This window comes from Sciurus vulgaris (assembly GCF_902686455.1).
Source record: "Sciurus vulgaris genome assembly, chromosome: 1".
Lineage (NCBI taxonomy): Eukaryota > Metazoa > Chordata > Mammalia > Rodentia > Sciuridae > Sciurus > Sciurus vulgaris.
Window position 1 is genome coordinate 169,086,373 of NC_136461.1, and position 18,559 is coordinate 169,104,931.

Below are 18,559 nucleotides of genomic sequence, written 5' to 3' on the forward strand. Positions count from 1 at the left end.
AGTAGCTAAAAAGGCTCACTAAATAGCTGAGGGTGGCCTCAAATTTGCCATCCTCCTGCCTTAGCCTCCTGAGTCACTAGAATTACAGGTACAGGCCACTGCACCAGGCTTCAAAATTATTTTTTAAAAAAAGTTTTAAAAATCACCTCTGATAATGATTAATACAATATTTCTACACAAACTGGATGTCAAATGACTATGAGTTACTTCAAGATAAGTTCCCTCCTCACCCAAAGTCAAAAAGAATAGGAGGAATTTTCTTTGTTGCTTTGGGAAATACTTCTACCCTAAGGATTTAGAAAAAAGGAACAAGCAGTTATTCACACTTCTTCTTTTTCATTTTGACTTCGAAGAAGAGCTCTGACAGGCATAAAGAGTACACAAAGGATAAAAAAGTACATAAAAGATCTCATGATATAGTAAGAACAATCATGGAGCTGGGATGTAGCTCAATGAAAAAGAACACTTGCGGGGCTGGGGAGATAGCTCAGTCGGTAGAGTGCTTGCCTTGTAAGCACAAAGCCCTGTGTTTGATCCCCAGCACCCCAAAAAAAAAAAAAAAAGAACACTTGCCTAGCATGCTCAAAGCTCTGGGTTCAATACCCAGCACAACAATACACACACACACACATCCTATCTTAAAATGAGTGAATATGGAATGAAAGACAAAAGTCTGAATAAATTTAATCACCCCTCACCCCGGAAAAAAAAAAAAAAAAAAAAAAAACCAGGAATGGTGGCACACCCCTGTAATTCCAGAGACTTGGGAGGGAAGGATGGCAAGTTCAAGGCCAGTCTCATCAACTTAAGAGAGGACCTATGTGACTGAGCAAGACCTTGCACCTCACTGGTAAAGCACCCCAGGTTCAATCGGGAAGGGAGGGGAGGGGAGGGGAGGGGAGGGAAGGGAAAAATCATGCCCTGCCCGTTCCTGCCAGAAAGGCTGAAGACAGTAGGGAAATGGAGTCTCAAGTAGAAAACAGAGGGTTTTTAAGTATAAGGATGAATACAATTCTCTTCCTTCTGCTGCTGCCAGAGGGGCAAACCTGAGTGAAGGCTGAAGACAGTAGGGAAATGGAGTCTCAAGTAGAAAACAGAGGGTTTTTAAGTATAGAGATGAATACAATTCTCTTCCTTCTGCTGCTGCCAGAGGGGCAAACCTGAGGGATGACCCAAGACCAAGGTGAGGTATGAAACAAAAGTTATGCTAAGCAATTCAGACTTGACTCTAGGCCTTAAGCTTAAAAGAACTGTGTAAAAAAGAATTCTTATATTTACACATAGTTTATCACACCTTTCCAGACCATCTGGGCCAGAAGTTTGGCCAGCAAATATGCCATGCTCATGTAGCACAGACATATAAAATGCTTGGTACAGTGGGCTGGGGATGGAGCTCAGTGGTAGAGCACTTGTCTAGCATGTGCAAGGCCCTGGGTTTGATCCCCAGTACTGGGGGGTGGACCTTGATATTAAATGTTTACCATGTCAAATAGTCCCAAGAATTTTACATAGAATAGCTCAACCCTCAGAATAACTCTATATATTGGATGATACTATACCCATGTTTCATTGCATAAGGAAACTAGGACACAGAGAAGTTAAATAATTTGCCCAAGTAGCATAGCTGTAAATGTCACAGTTGACTCAGAAATAAGCACAGGCAATCTAGCCCCACATCCTATATTCCTTTATGTTTCTTTTTTGTGAACTACTGGTCTATGGTTTGGATTTTAGTTTTTTATTTTTATTATTTTATTTTTATTACAGTGCTGGGATCAAACCCAGGTCTTCACCATGCTAGGTGGGCATTCTACCACTGAGCTACTTCCCCAGCCCTCCATCTCTTATATCTTTACTATGGTACCATTGTGTTTACTCCTCAAAAATCCTCAAAATCAGGGCTGCAGAAAAGTCACAAAAGGGTTTAAAGAATCAGAATCCTACCAAGGTTTAATTAACAGGGGTTTATTAGTATGAATTCCACTCAACACAACCAGTTCTTTGGATACCAAACATCAGATTATAAATCTTACATGTTCACTAGGCAAAAATTCCATCATGTCTTCCCAGAAATGAATACTGACCAGTTAAAATTATTCTTTTCTCACAAGACAGGCTAATGAGGGCTGTAGTTGTCTTAATGGCACTGTTCTTCAAACGATGCCCCTCATCACAGATTAGAAGATCAAATTTTACATTCTTAATTTGATCCAAGGAACGAAGTAACATTTCATAACTGATGATAAGAACAGAATAAAATGTAGATTTGATAAATTCATCAACTTTGTGGTCCTAAAGAAAAAGGATAATATTTAACAAACTATGAGCAGAAACTTTGTGAAATCAAATTTAAGTAGCGTATTTCTTACCGTTATTTATCACCTACTAGAACATGTTAACTTTTTCTGTCACTATCAGCTCAGGTTGTGGTAATAAAAGACCACAGATTAGGTAGCTTAAACAATAGCCACTTATTTCTCATAGTTCTGGGGGTTAGGAAGTCTGAGATCAGGGTGCCAACACAATAAGTGAAGGCCCTCTTCCTGACTTGCAGATGGAAGCCTTCTCGCTATATCCTCACATGGTAGAGAGGGAAAGTTCTGATGTCTTTTCTTTTTCTTACAAAGCACTAATTCTATCATGGGACTCTGCCCTCTCATGATCTAAGCTAGGCTTAATTACGTCCCAAAGGCCCCACCTTCTGAGAAGGTCCCTGATTGATGATGACTGACTTGCAATTTTCTTACTTTACAGTGGTGCAAAAGCATCCCCACACAATCATTCTGTTTCTTATTTTCATGATTCAATATATCACATGAGATATTCAACATTTTATTGTAAAACAGGCTTTTTATTAGATAATTTTGCCTAACACTAGGCCAGTTTAAGAGTTCTGAGCATGCTTAAGGTAAGATAGGGTGAAATAGTCAAACATGTTGCATGTATTGAAAGCATTTTTGATTCATGATATTATATAACCCCATAGCAAGTCAAGGAGCATCTTCAGATTGAGATTAAGGATTCAACATACAGATTTGGCAGGGATAAACATTCAGTCCCTGACAACTCAAAATCAAAATGTAAGTGAAGACTCCATTTCTGTGCAAAGATTTTGGGAAGTTATACTTGAAATATTGCATCATAAAGAGATAAAAACTGAATTAGTGATTTGAAAAGCTAGAGATTTAAAGAATGACTAAGTGCTCACTTTGGCAGCACATATACTAAAATTGGAACAATACAGAGAAGATTAGCAAGGCCCCTGAGCAAGGATGACATGCAAATTCGTGAAGTGCATCATATTTTAAAAAAATCAATAAATAAAGAATGACTAAGACTAAACTTTTAAAAATCTCTTACCTGATCAACAGTAAATACTTTAATCCTTTCACTTCCTAGCCATTTTTGAAATTCTTTTCTCCAATTATTCACCAAGCTTCCAGGTGTGACAATAAGTGTCTTCTTTATCACTGGCTTTCCTCCGTAGGGTCCCTGACACTGTAGGGTCCAGATGAGCGAAATACACTGCAACGTTTTCCCTAAACCCATTTCATCAGCAAGAATAGCTCCACATCTGCCATTCATTCTGTTAGAAATAATTTACTTTTTTTTAATAATTACAGAAAATATTTTATATTCTCCAAATCATCAAAACCCAGAAACTGATGTTTTGTAATTATGAAGAATCTCCCAGTGTTTCTTCTCCTTTTTTTTTTTTTTTTTTTTCTTTGTAAAGATGGAGGAGTTTCACTATGTTGTCCAGGCTATTCTCAAACTTCTGGTCTCAAGCAGTCCTCCCTCTTTAGTCTCCAGAATAGCTTGGACAACAGACACAGACCACCACACCCAGCTCTATGGTTTTTCATTCGGCTTATTTACAACACATCTCTTTTGCATTTTTGATAATTATATCCTTTACATATTTTTAACCAAATTACCAAAACATAATCTGAAATTAGGAGCTAAATCTAAAACATCAGTTACTGTTTATATGTACATATTTGGAGTCTAGAAATGAATCCCAATTTTATATCTACATTTGGAAAATTTAACTATAATTGTTTTTCATCACTACAGTTGAGCAATTTTCATCAGTTTCTGCATTAGATATCAAAACAATTAAAAATATTGTATCAGCAAGATCTACTGAGCTGCATTTATTAAAAATAAAGAAATTTATTTTAGAAAAATAATTCATCACTGGCAGAAAATGAAATCCTCCACCAAAATAGCTCTAAATACTATTTTAAAAAACTACTAAATACTTGATCAAATCAACATAAATTAATAAAAGTATGCTATCCTTCTGGTCTACTAAATCAATACAATTTAATAATAAAATCATATATTTTATACAACTTTATATTTTTTAAAAGTTACAAAGTCCAAGGAAATTAAGGATATTACCAGAATTATAAATATAGTTTATTAGTTAATGATATTTCTTATTAGTAGAAATAAGAACCAATGAATAATTTTATATATGCTTTCCATTTCAAACATGAATGAAAATCACCATTATTATTTTAGATAAGCAACTGGCCAATGTTTATCAAATGAGACATGAATAATGATAGCAGAAAAAAACAGAAATCCACCTTTCAAGGTGGGAGAAAAGGGAGCAGGAAATCTTCACAGAGAAGATGTACCTTGCAAAGAATTTTAAAGAGTAAACAGAAATTTACTATACTCAATCATCAATTTAATATAGTTGGTTCTTGAACTGAATTCCAAGAGAGAAAATACAGAGATACAAAGCTGGCTAAGTATGTAAAAGACAAAAGATGATATGTACTCTAGAGCTTAGACTGTACTTGTACATCAGTATTTCCCAAATATCAGTCCTTCATGATGACCATCATTATTTTTTGCCATATATATACTACTATGTTATTTTCCTTTAAGTAAAATCACTTTTAACAAATTTATTTGAAAAAAAATTCTAAGTATACTTTATCTGTGAAACTCAAAATTTAAAGTGCTACTTTTTCTAGTAATTCATTAATGAAATATACTACTATTAAAATTTTTTTAATTTAAATCTTGCCCGTTTATCACCACCAAATGATCCCACATACCATCAATGGAGTAAGAATCAGATATTAGGACACATTGCTTAAAATTCTTGGACTCAATAAATAATTCTAAGTAAGGGAATGATACATTTATAATTGTTTTTCAGAAAACTCAAGCTGGTAGCCATATGAAGATTAGATTTGAGAAGAATCAGAAGCAGATACTCAAGAGTTACTATAATAGTCCAGACAAGCTACTATGTTTTTATGATGTCATTTACTATGGGCTGCTACATGAGATGCCAGAAAAAGCTAGAAATCAAATAATATTTAGGATGCTAAAATAATTAAAATTTCAGGCTTAAGCTCAGAAACCAAAGGTCAAATATTTTCTCATATGCAGAAATTAGAGTAAAATAAAGGAAAGGGGGAGGGAAGGACAGGATAACTTAAAGGAAAGATGAGTAACATAGAAGAAAGGAGATCAAGAGACAGTAGGAGGATGGGTGAGGGGAGGTAACAGAATGAATTCTTAAAAGTCATGTTATGTGCATATATAAATATACAACAGGGAACTTCATCTTTATGCATTGGTAGAAAAAAACAATCACATACAAATTAGTAGAAGAACAAAAGAAAGTCTAGTAGAGTAGAAGAAGCAGAATGGAACAGGGGAGAGAGGACAGGAGGGAAAGGAGGTGGTGACATGAACTGAGTTTGAATTCCATGCATGTATGAGTTTGTCAGAATGAACCCAGCTTCTACATATAACTATGAAGCTCTAATAAAATTTTTTTTAAGTTCAGGCTTGATTAGATCAGAAGGTAAAAGAGAAGAAATCAAAGAAGATTCTTTGGACAACTAAGATAAGATCTCCAAAAGGAGGAGGAGATTTGAGACAGAACTTTAGTCTAGCTAAAAGTTTCTGAGAGACAGTATTTCTTTATCATTCAAGGGGTTCTTATAGCTGGGGAAAAGTTACATTTACCTTTAAATGACAAATATAAAAATCAAAGTCCTTTGCATTTAAAAACAAAACAAAAAAAGAAATATTCCAAGATGTTTGGAGTATTTAATTTGGGGGGGCCTTTGATTCTCTTCCTTCTTCTGTCTGCTCTGTGGGTGTGTGTCTTATAACTTTAAGGATACTACCATTGCTTAATAAGAAAAACTTCAAAGGGAGAGGGGCTCCTTTTTCCCCTTTTTTAGAAATAGAGGTGAAATAGTAGAAAATCTTTTTCCAAAATTCTCCTAAACAAAATTAAGAGTTTCTTCTGTTTGCTCCCCAACCCCTAATTATACGAGTAGCAAGCTTTTATTGTATCACTTTAATGTTGACAGTATTTGTTTAGTAAAATATTTTAAGAACTACTTAAGAGTAAGGACCATGGTCCTAACTCCCATATGACTACCTCCTAGCAAGGTTTCTGGCACATGGCATCCATCAAGAACCACTTTTGTAATAAATACCCACATTAAGTATCACTTACCTTTCCTGCCAACTAAAATTCGAAGTCTGCCCTTTAGACTCATCATATCAAGTTATTCTTAGAAAAGCATTTTTATGTTACAGGGTATATCAAAACTCAAATTAGACTAAACATATGATTTCTTTTCCTACCTCATTCCCATTACAGTTTCATAAAGAAATTTGATTCCTTCTTTCTGGTGTGGGCGAAGATGATAAACAAGGTGAGGATCTATCACTACATCTACAAGAGGGAAATGGTTCTTATTGAACATCCACTGGTGATTCTTGTCTGGTCGCGGCATAACAAGGGAATCTTAAAAGAAAGGTAAAAGTATAATTATAAATGTAAGTTCACTTTGTCAGTAACTACACTATCTTGTTTTCATTATTTCTAAGATAGAACTCTTGCCATCATTTATGGAAAAAACATGAAATTTAGTAATACTAATGCTAAGCAAACATATAAAATAAAAAAGAAACTCTCATGCCTTACCACTATATGATTTCATGCAAAGAATTACAAAGCTTCCCAAACTTCATATGTTCTGGAGTGCTTCAAAACCACTACAATTCACTACTGTCTAATAAGAAACTTGGTAAGTCACAACATTCACTAGCTCAGTATTCAGAGCAGAGAACTGTATCCACCCGAAAGCACGAGTTGGAATTTTGCAAGATGCATTTGCCAATGCTTATGGATGCAAATTCTGAAGAATGCCTAAACTTAACATAAAGGCTTTCTTTATTTTCAGTCCTATATATACTAACAATAACCATTATCCCTATTATCAGAAATAGGAAAGAATCATAAATCTTTCATTATTAAGCTATCATTATTGGCTTAAAATTAATGATTACATTCACGAATGTCAAATTCATGAGCCTTTGCAAAGTCACATGAAATAAACAATTGAATAATAATGCAATTCTCTCTACACGGTGGTATATGCCTATAATTCCAGTGACTAGGGAGGCTGAGACAGGAGGATAACAAGTTCAAGGCCAGCTTGGGCAACTTAGTGAGATCTTGTCATGAAATGAAAACCATAAAAGTCTGGGGGTGTAACTCAGTGGTAGAGTATGCCTGGGTTCAATCCCCAGTACCAGAAGGGAAAAAAAGTAATTCTCTAGAAATATGCTGACACAGTTTAAAAGTTTTACTAAAATACCATCATAAAGGCAAAATCAAATAAAACTATAAGGCAAGTCTCAACTGATAAATCTGAATAAGATAATAAAACCATCAAACTTATTTGGGGGTTATATTTGCATGCTTACATCATGGCTAAAAACAATTAGATCTAAAAAATAAAAAGGAGATGAGAAGGGGAGAGACAGGCATGATGGAGCACACCTATACTCCCAGCAATTCAGGAGACTGAGGTGGGAAGATAACGAATTCAAAGCCAGCTTCAGCAACTTAGTAAGACCCTCAGAAACCCTGTCTCAAAACAAAAAATTAAATAGGTTAGGGATGTGACTCAGTAGTTAAATGTCCCTAGGTTCAATTTCTGATACCAAAAAATAAAGAGAGAAAGAAAGGAAGAAATAGGTTCCAGTAAATTAAATAAATATCCATTGATGTGGAAATATACAGCCACATCAAAATGAATTTTGACCATGTTTACCATTAGAAATCACCCAGAGCACAAATTTTCTATGCAACTTCCCAGGTTTCTGAGTAACTGAAAATGCTTTCATCTTTGGGGTCAATTCCTACTAGGTAAGGGATTAGAAAGTAAAAAATGGATAGTTTAGCCATTGGTCTTCCTATATATCTCCAAAGCAAACCAAGAGCATACTCCTTGTGGATTTCTAACCAAGAAATGGCCCCATTCTTCCCATCCACCAGTATCTTTGAAAAAGGACCAGGAAGGAAAGAGGGTAGAGATGAAAATCACACACTGCTCCACCAAGAAGGACCAGAGGATCATAACAAAAAGACCTATCATCTAACAAAAGTCCCATCTTTAAGAAAAAAAATAAATAAATAAACAGTCATAATAATGGAATAGTAGTTTAAGATGCCCCTTTATCTTCACAAGATGAGTGGTCATCATTTAATGCTTAACAAAAATCTCTTGGGCATGACAACCTAATTCTATCCTTGGCATGGTAAAATAAATAAACAAGAATAATCAACCATTTACACAAAGTGCTTTCATGTGTACAAATACAATTGTACTCATAAGCATGCACATACATACACTTCATATACATGCATAAATGTCACAATAAAATTTCTTAACAAATATTTATTGGACAAAGTAATACATACTAGACCGTTTAAATCCCTATATCATTTATTAGGATCCACATTTTACACATAAGGAAGCAAAATATTAGTGAGGAAAGTGACTATCCCAAGAGATCAAGAACCAGTTAGGTCAGTGGCAAAACTGTGTTTCTAACTCATGTCTTTAATAAAGTTCACTCACCATATTTCAACCAAGTCTTTAGGATTAAAGTTAATATAGAAATAGAAATTTTTAATTGTGGAGTTTTGTCCCAATTATGCCAGTTGTTGCTGAATTTAGGTAAGTCAGTTCCTCTTTCTGGATCTCAGTTTCCTCAGATGTCACTTGAAGGGATATGATCTCAAGGCTACTTTATCTCAAAACTTATGTTTTCATAATAGTTACAACAAGGAAAATTAATACTTGGCATACTTTCATTTTGCTACAATTATGAAAAAAACCTATTCTTTCCCCAACTTTCTATATTTACTATACTTTTATCCAAATTTACTTGTCCTCACCATATGAGAAGTTCTGTGATAAGTTTTCTAGACCCAAAGCATAAAAGGCAATCAAGAAATACTGGTTCAGTGAAATAATCAAGTAAAAGAATAATCAGAAACAGGCTAGGCTTCCTTTGTAATGCAAATTTTTAAAAATTAATTAATGTGAAAATTAACTGAATTAAACTGAACTTTTACAGGTAAAATTTGAATTCTTTGCATAGCATCCCACCATTCAACGTTTTCATACATTAAGACATAATCCAAGTATATGCTATTCAAAGCATAAGTGTAATCATAATTCTGATTTATAAATTTACTAATTTTTCTCCTTCCTACAGAAGTCTGATTTCATTAAAAATTATACTTTTGTGTATGTACACATCTACGATTTAGATATTTTTCTTCAACATATGTTAATATTTTGATTATTTCTGGATTATAAATTTACATATTAAATAATTCCCAAGTTCTTGTTGACTTTAACATTATCCCTTATGTAAGATTGCATATATCAAGAAAAATATGTATTTCACCTGAAAATTATAAAACAAAATTTAAAACTTTAATTTGCATATCAAAATCTTTTGACAATAAAAATAGGATATTCAAATTATTTTTAAAATCTCACTTGGTGCATGTGGATCATGGCGTGGTTTGCAATTTTGGGAACCATTTTGTCTATTTTCCTTTGAACTTGGTTTACAAACACTCTTGAAAGGGTTAGAAAAGCACTTTCTGGCAGCTTGAGAACTTGGGGTAGCAGGACTTCCTCCTCCAAGCTGAAAACACCTGCCACTGTTGAAGTCATCCGGAGGAATTATCCCCATGATTTCTATTTCTTTTCCTGCAATCATCAGTGTTTGGCCCTCTTCGATCTTTTCAAGCTCTTTGAATTTATATCCAATGCCTTTAGGTTGAGAAAGAAAAACAAATTAATTGAACTAACATTCTAAGATGACAGTGATACTATAGTCACCTTTCCATAACAGTACAGGATGAAAACTCTGCACGTAAATAACCGTGTATAACATGTTAGTCCAAATGAAACGTAATTTTTTATTTTCCTTAGGAAAAAAACCCAAAAGTCAGAAGAAATGATAATACAACTATAAAAGTTAGCCATGCTGTAACAAAAACAAGTTTGTTTGTTTTTTTAATTGAAAATAAGCCTATTGTACTCTTTATAGTCTTGCCATCTTTGGTTTGAAAAAAACTCAAGCCAAGAAAGTAGTGTAACAGGCTACATGACCCTCTATTTTCGTGAAGAAACTAGAAAGAAACTATGATATCTATTTCTAATTAGAAACAGCTGGCCATGTGAAGAAATAGCAATAAAAGTAATGGCTACCACAACTAGTACTGTATTGAGACAGCTAAGTTAAAATACAGTTGTGGCAAGAAGCTCCTGATAATACAAGTTCTAGCTCTTTAATTATAAAGTGATATATTTTATAATATTGTTTGAATTACTATTAATTTAATGAATATTTAAGTGTTGCCATGTGTATGGTGCTGATGGAATATAAATATGAATAATTCAGCAAGTCTGATGGAAATGAGCTCATTAACTAGTCAGATGGAATTTTAGACTCTCATACTTGCCTATTAAGTGAGTTAAAATATAAAATGCATAGTTATTGTGCCATCTCAAAGGGCAGGAACTGTGTATATCATAAACTGCTCTTAAGTTTCTAAAAAATATTAATAGGCTGTCATATTTCAAAAAATGACTCATTAAGTAGTTGAAAATTACAATTTGCCCCATTTAAACGAGTCTTAAATTTATTATCAATACCAGTTTTTTTAGATTTTATTTCTTAATATTTTTTCAATTTTAATTAACATATTTTTTAATTATTTATGATAAAGGATGTTTTAATTTTAACGTTCTTATGTAGGAAGACTTTACTGGTTGTATATCTCTAACTTAAAAATCCTAAATATGAAAAAGTCCAAAATCCAAAATCTTTAGAGCACTTACATGATGCTCAAAAAGTTTCAAGATTGTGCTTTTGACCCAGCTATCCCAGTCCTCAGTTTATACCCAAAGGACTTAAAATCAGCATACTACAGTGATGCGGCCGCATCAATGTTTATAGCAGCTCAACTCACAATAGCTAAATTCGTGGAATCAACTGAAATGCCCTACAACTGATGACTGGATAAAGCAACTGTGGTATATATGCACAATGGAATATTACTCATCCATAAAGAAGAATAAAAGTATAGCATTTGCCAGTAAATGGATGAAGTTGGAAAATATCATGCTAAGTGAAATAGGCCAAGCCCAAAAAACCAAAGGCCGAATGTTTTCTCTGATAAGTGAATAATGAAATATAATGAGGGGGGTGGAGGGAAGAGAAGAATGAAAGAACTTTGGATGCTGTAGAGGAAAAGGGGGTGGCAGGGGGTGGGGGACGAAAAGATAGTAGAATGAAACAGTCCGTTTTACCCTATGTATATTTATGATTACATGAATGGCGTGAATCTACATTGTGTACAACCACAGAAATGAAAAGTTGTACCCCAATTGTTTACAATGAATCAAACTGCAGTCAGTAAAAATAAAAAAAATTTTAATTAAAAAAAAAAAGCCAGCCTCAGCAAAATTGAGGCACTAAGCAACTCAATGAGACCCTGTCTCTAAATAAAATATAAAATAGGGCTGGGGATGTGGCTTAGTGGTCAAATGCCCCTGAGTTCAATCCCTGGCACCCTCCCCCCAAAAATTAATAATTTAATGTGTGTGTGTGTGTGTGTGTGTGTGTGTGTGTGTGTGTGTGTGTAGTACAGGGATTTAACCCAGGGGTGCTCTACCACTGAGCTTCACCAAGCCCCTTTTTATTTTATTTTGAAACAGGGTCTTGCTAAGTTGCTGAGGCTGGTCTATAACCTGGTCTATATTCCTACCTCAGCCTCCCAAGTTGCGGGATTACAGGCGGGCACAGGCACTTCTGTGTATGGCACAGATGTAAATTTTTTAACAAATAATTTTTCCCATTAAAATAAAGCCTTATGATTTTAAAATAGAAAATTGAGGCTTAAACAAATATTTATAGCCCATAGGGAACAACTGGAAGCACATGATTCTTGCAGAAAAGCCCTAATATATTAAGCTTGTATTTAATCAAATCACTAGTCATGCTGATGAATAAAAGACAGTTCATAGAAATATAAAAGAAAGTTTCAGATTGTGGAATATTTCATATTTTGGGTTTTCAGATTAGGCACAGAGAAAAAGTAAAGTTTTACATAGATATTACACAAGAACTCCAGGGGGCGGAAAAAAAATCTGAAGCACTGTGGTCCCAAGCATTTTGATATGGAATGCTCAACCTGTACTTGGTTGATGTTCTGAATATGCTTAGTGATGTCCCTTCACTCCATTCTGATTCAGCAATGGTCTTGACCTCTCCACATTAATGAAGATTATAGTTTTATATTTTATTCTTATAGAATCCTAGTTTTACATGAAAACGGAAGACAAAAATAAGAATTTGAGGACATCTTTAAAATTCTTTAATTCCAGGATTTCTTATTTTATATTGGTCCATAGTAATGACCCTTTCAAAGATTTCTTCAGAAGACTTTCTTAACTGTCCCTTTGTTTTCCACCCTGTAATTCATTTTTGTTTTCCTGCTGGATATTGTATAATAGTAGCCATTGAGCCTCACTGCCTTATCACAGTTACCAATAATTTTGGTGTTCCCGTTTTGTTTTCTTAGCATCTATCCCTATAGCAAACTTAAATCCCATATATCCAATTATTTCAAAGGAAATCTGCTTGTTTATGGGTAGTAACTTGCAAAATTAGCTCACAGTTAATACTCTTATTAATTCTGTAATTAGGAAAGCCAAGTCCTATAGTTAGATGTTTTATTTTGAAAACCAATATAATCCCCTTTATTATTTACAACTGGTTCACGTGGCTAGATATTTGAATCATCTACAAACCTAAAACATACCTATGACCAGTCCCTTTACCTATTCATGAAATAAATTAGAGCCACAGATGTTAGAGCCCAGGCATTAGCATTTTTAAAGCACCCCAGTAGATTCTACTTGTACAACCAGGATTAAAAACCCACCAGTTTAACTTAATTTTTGTACCTGCAAATGGAAGATCATTTTATTATAAACTGTACATACAAAAAACTATGTATACTATCCTTATGAGTAAGATATTCCAGAGTAATTTTGAGAATTGTACCTCTAGATAGATTTAGAATTAAAAAAAAAAAAAAGCAACACCACTGCATGAACAAATTCTCTAAAAACCTAGCCCCAATCTACCTTAACAACATGAAATGAGTTCTGTCCTCTATTTACTAAATACAATATTGTATACATAGTGGCTGTCCCCTATTTTTATAATGAATTAAAATTCTGTTGCAGATCATTTAGTTCAGTTTCAACCTTATCACTGTCACTGCCCTTTATATACTACATTTCTGAAACCCTGAACTAGTTTCAATTCTTTCATGCCTTCTGTACTTTTGCACATGCTCTTCCATTTACACAAGACCTTTTCACATGACCTCCCAATTACTTACCTTCCATATATATTCCTTAAACAGTAAATCTGATAAGGCTTATCCCTAAGTGTCCTAGGTTAAGTTAAATGGTCCTTTTATGTTCTCACTACACCTAATAAAAATTCATTGAAACAATTATTGTTTCCTAATTATTAATTGCATTGCCCCCAGTAAACTATAAATTAAAATAATTTTTAATTCTTTACTTCTAGCATAGTGGTACACATAAGTTACTAAAAACTACAAACTGCAGATTTTTTTTTTTTTTTTTTTTTTTTTTTTTTTTGGTACCAGGGATTGAACCCAGGGGCAATTAACTACTGAGTCACATCTCTAGCCCTACAAACAATATTTTTAAGTGAAGGAATTAACATATAAAACAAATTTTATAATTTGGCCATACTCAAAACTGTATAGGAGGCAAGGCAAAAAACTATAATATTAAGCATTTTGAATGTATAGGCTAACCTGTATTAGTGCCAGTTATACTGGCAACATTTTATAATACAAATGGTGGTGACCTCTAATTTAGATGTGTTAATCTATGTCAAGCCTGACCATTATTCCTTGCTCTGTTTCTCGAAATTTTCTTGCATAGCACTGAAAGTGTATTATTCAACTCTTGATATCAACACCTTTTAATCACTAATCATTCTGCAAAAAGAAAAAAAAAGGAGGAAAAAGCATATCAACATAAACTGCTTAATCTCAAAATTAATAGCTATATTAATTGTCTGATCACTTTGGAAAAAAATGAAACCATAAGTAGAATTTGGTTTATTCAACCAGCATAGATCCTAAGATTGTTAGGATCACTAATCAATACGAAATAATTTATGTATCATATACAGTTAAGGCATGAGTATGAACTTTATAAAGCCCAATTATATTTTAATTTTATAATCAAAAACATACACAAATTTTAGATCAATTCATAAACATTAGGTAATATCACAATACCTCTTCCAATGTCTTTGCCTTCCAAATCTTTCAATGTAAATGACCTTCCTTTTACAATAAGAATAGCATCACCTTCCCACTTTTTATGTTTTTTCTTTGAAGGTTTACACCAAACAACATTAAAATATTTAATGAGGCTATCAGATTCCTCTTCTTGTCCCATGAACTCTGTTACTTCTTTATGAGCTAAATGAATCAAAATAAAACAAAAATAAAACCACATTATTAGAGATGACTTCAATGTTTAAGTATTAAAGTCATTCAAACAAAAAAAGGTACAAGAAAGTCAGATTGTATTAAATAGTATGAGAATATTTGATTATGCTCATGTTAGCATTTTAGAAACTAAAAAGTTCAAATGTCAGCTGCTAGCATTACCATGAATACAATGAAGGTAAATTTCTTATCATCGGTAAGTTTTATAAACATAACTGAAGTAGAATGGCAATAATCACTGTAAACATTTTGGAACTCTACAAAGTTATTATTTCTATGTCTATAACATGGAAAAATACCTAAATTAACAGTGACATGATAAGCTGAGGGAAAGTATAATACTATTATAGAGTAATACTCTGAAATAAAAACCTATATTTTTCTTTTCTTTACTTATTGTGTAATTAACAAAAATGTATATATTTATGGTATACAACATGCTGTTTTGATATATTGTATACAATATGGAATACCTCACATTTTTTCATAGTGAAAACATTTGAAATTTACTTTCATAGTATTATTCAAGAATACAGTATTTTTTATTAACTACAAACACCATGTTTTACAATCTCTGAACTTATTCCTTCTTAACTGAAATTTGTATTTTTTCACCAACATCTTACCAATCTCCCAGCCCTACCCCATCCCTCTATTCTCCATAAATTTTATTATTATATTTTTGATTCCATATGTGGATCATCTGTAATTGTCTTCCTGTTCTTCACTTAGTCAGCAAAATGTCCTCTAGGTTCATTTATGCAGTCCCAAATGACAGGATGTTTATTTATTTAGGAGCTGGGGATCAGCCTAAGGTCTTGCACTTGCTAAATTCCCAGTCTATGGTTTTCCTTCTTTTGAAAGGCTGAATAGCGTTCCATTGTGTATATACCACATTTTCTTTATCCATTGATCTACTGATGGACACTTAGTTTGATTGCATATCTTGGTTACTGTGAATATTACTGAAGTGAATGTGGGAGTGTAAAATACTAATTTCTTTTTGGAAATCATTTATTATACATCTAAAAGTAGAATTGATGGATCATGTACTATGAAATATTTTTCAAATAAGAACACATGTAACAGCAAGGTAGGAATGAGACTAAACTTCATTAAAATACTATTGTCCAAAAAAAAAAAACAATACTATTGTCTCCTGATTAGAAAGTAATCAGTTTGAGAATTTAGTAGTACAGGATCAGGAAATAAAAAAGTGTTTTCTTACAAAAATCTATGTTTTTCTCTCAAAAACACTTCCAGTATCACTATATGGAAACATACAGTCTAACACAGAAAATACTCCAGCATCATGAAAACTAACCTACAGAAACCAGTGGTTGCAGCTGGGGTTGTAGCTCAATGGTGGAGCATTTCCCTAGTTGTGTGTGAGGCACTTGGTTTGATTCTCAGCACTGCATATAAATTAAATAAAGTTTCATCAACAACTAAAATACATAAGTATTTTTTAAAAAGAAAGAAACCAGTGATTGCTGCTTATGGAGTTGAGGGAACTGATTGGAAAGAAGAAGGAGAGAACTTGTTATAAGTGATAGTTACATGGGTGTATACAATTAAGAAAAATCACCAAACTGACCATTTAAGAGCAATATTTTTATTACATTTATTTATATTTAAATTTTATTTATTTTCAACATCTTAATTTAATATTTGATGTGAGGTGATGCAGGGGAAAATTAATTATTACTGTTTCTTAAAATTATTTAAATAATGTACAAAAATCAAAGAACAAATGCCCTGGATCTATACTTCCTAGATATTCGATCGAAGGCTCTCTAAATTGGCTGTGGTATAAGCAAAAACTAAAAAAGTTACATTTTTCTGTTGATTCCCATTTTAAAACTATTTAAATAACTTTGTTCCCATACAATATAGTTAGAACTTGAAGATCCTCTGCCCTTCACAAACCCAGGCCATCCTCTGGGGAGAGGAAATCAAGCTGGTTCCTGCCAACACCAAATTTAGCTCCCAGGTAAATCCACAGGGCCTCATCCCACTGTCAGAGGAAGCACCACTCAACCCATCGGTCTTTATCCTTATGCAATCAGGATCACTTCCAGGCACAGTCCCCTGGCTTTAAACCTTTCTTGGCAAGAGTCACACACCAGCTTCTCAAGTTCCAGAGGAAATACATAAGGCTTTCTGAAAGGTTTCAGAGACCCTCTTCCCCATTTACTTGGAGACGGAAGGGCCACTCCTCCTCCCTCTGCCATATCTCAATTTTAAAATGACAAAACAAATTAAAACAGAAAATAGACTGAAGGCACAAATGTATAATTTTCTAAATAATGGTGTATTTTAATATTCTGAAGCAAAATTACTATACTATAGCATGTTAATTCAAACTATACTTGACAAAACTTCCCCGTTTGACCTTATGTCCTTTCTTTTCCCCTTGGCAGGTATAGATCAGACACAAAATACCAACAAGCCTGCCATGAGAAATACAGACCCTCATACTGAATCCTAGCTCCTGCTTCTCACCTAACTTGTGTACACTATATTTTCAATGACTAGGCAAAAGTTAGTCTAGCTGAAGATGACAAAAATCTAATTGCCACATTACCAAAGGGTCTTTTACTATGACTTCTACCTAATACACACCTAATCCAGGGAAGCCATCAAAACAATACAATTTAACAAAAACCAAATAAATTCTAACTTTTTAAAATGTATTATTTATTTAAATGAGAAAAAGGAAATATCCTAATATAAGTAATAAGAATGATCACTTCTGTTCAACACTGTCCTAGTCATTGCATTATGACCATTAAAACTTCAAAAGCAAGGGCTGGGGATATAGCTCAGTTGGTAGAGTGCCTGCCTCACCTCGCAAGCACAAGACCCTGGGTTCAATCCCCAGCACCACAAAAAAAAAAAAAAAAAAAAAAAAAAAAAAAAAAACTTCAAAAGCGAAAGAATAGCAAAGGAAGAAATAAAACTGTACCTATCTGCAGATAACATGACTGTTTTCAAAGACAAATAAGAACACATGTAACAGCAAAGTATGAATGAGACTGAACGTCATTAAAATATTATTGTCTCCTGATTACAAAGTAATCAATTTGAGCCACTCTTTTGAGAATTTAGTATATAGGACCAGGAAATAAAAAAATATTTTCTTACAAAAGTCTATGTTCTAAAAACTGACTAGATCTTATAAAACAAATTTAGCAGGGTCACAAGATGTAAGGTTCATTGGCAAAAATAAATGCTCCCAACTAGCAAAAAATTAGAAAATGAAATTTTAAAATTTCCATTCCAAGTAACTCTAAAAACAGAAAACTCACACACGAATACTTAAAAAATAAAAAGTATCCAAGTCTTCTATGGAAAAAAATTAACGAGCTTTTCTGAAAAAAATTAACAAATCAAAAAATATAGAGGGAAGTGAGAGGAAGGGGAATATGAAACATGGTGGAACATAGGGAATGATGACAGACATCGTTACCCTATGTACATGCATGATTACACAAATGGTATGAATCTACATCGTGCACAACCATAGAAACAAAAAGATGTACCCCATTGGTGTACAATGAATCAAATGCAGTCTTAAAAATAAAAAAAATTAAATATATATGTAAAATAACAAAT

General features: G+C 33.4%; 1 protein-coding gene across 7 annotated transcripts in view; it reads right to left on the reverse strand.

Moving 5' to 3' along the window:
- Nucleotides 1-18,559, reverse strand: part of RAD54B (RAD54 homolog B) — a 744,820-nt gene that overhangs the window by 664,268 nt on the left and 61,993 nt on the right. For all 7 annotated transcript variants that reach the window (XM_079116907.1, XM_079116906.1, XM_079116911.1 and 4 more), the window contains 5 exons: nt 14,726-14,911; nt 9,858-10,136; nt 6,637-6,799; nt 3,361-3,586; nt 2,085-2,292 (listed from right to left, as the gene is read on the reverse strand). In XM_079116907.1, coding sequence (XP_078973033.1) covers nt 2,085-2,292; nt 3,361-3,586; nt 6,637-6,799; nt 9,858-10,136; nt 14,726-14,911 — 1,062 coding nt within the window. The remainder of the gene's footprint in view (nt 1-2,084; nt 2,293-3,360; nt 3,587-6,636; nt 6,800-9,857; nt 10,137-14,725; nt 14,912-18,559) is intronic.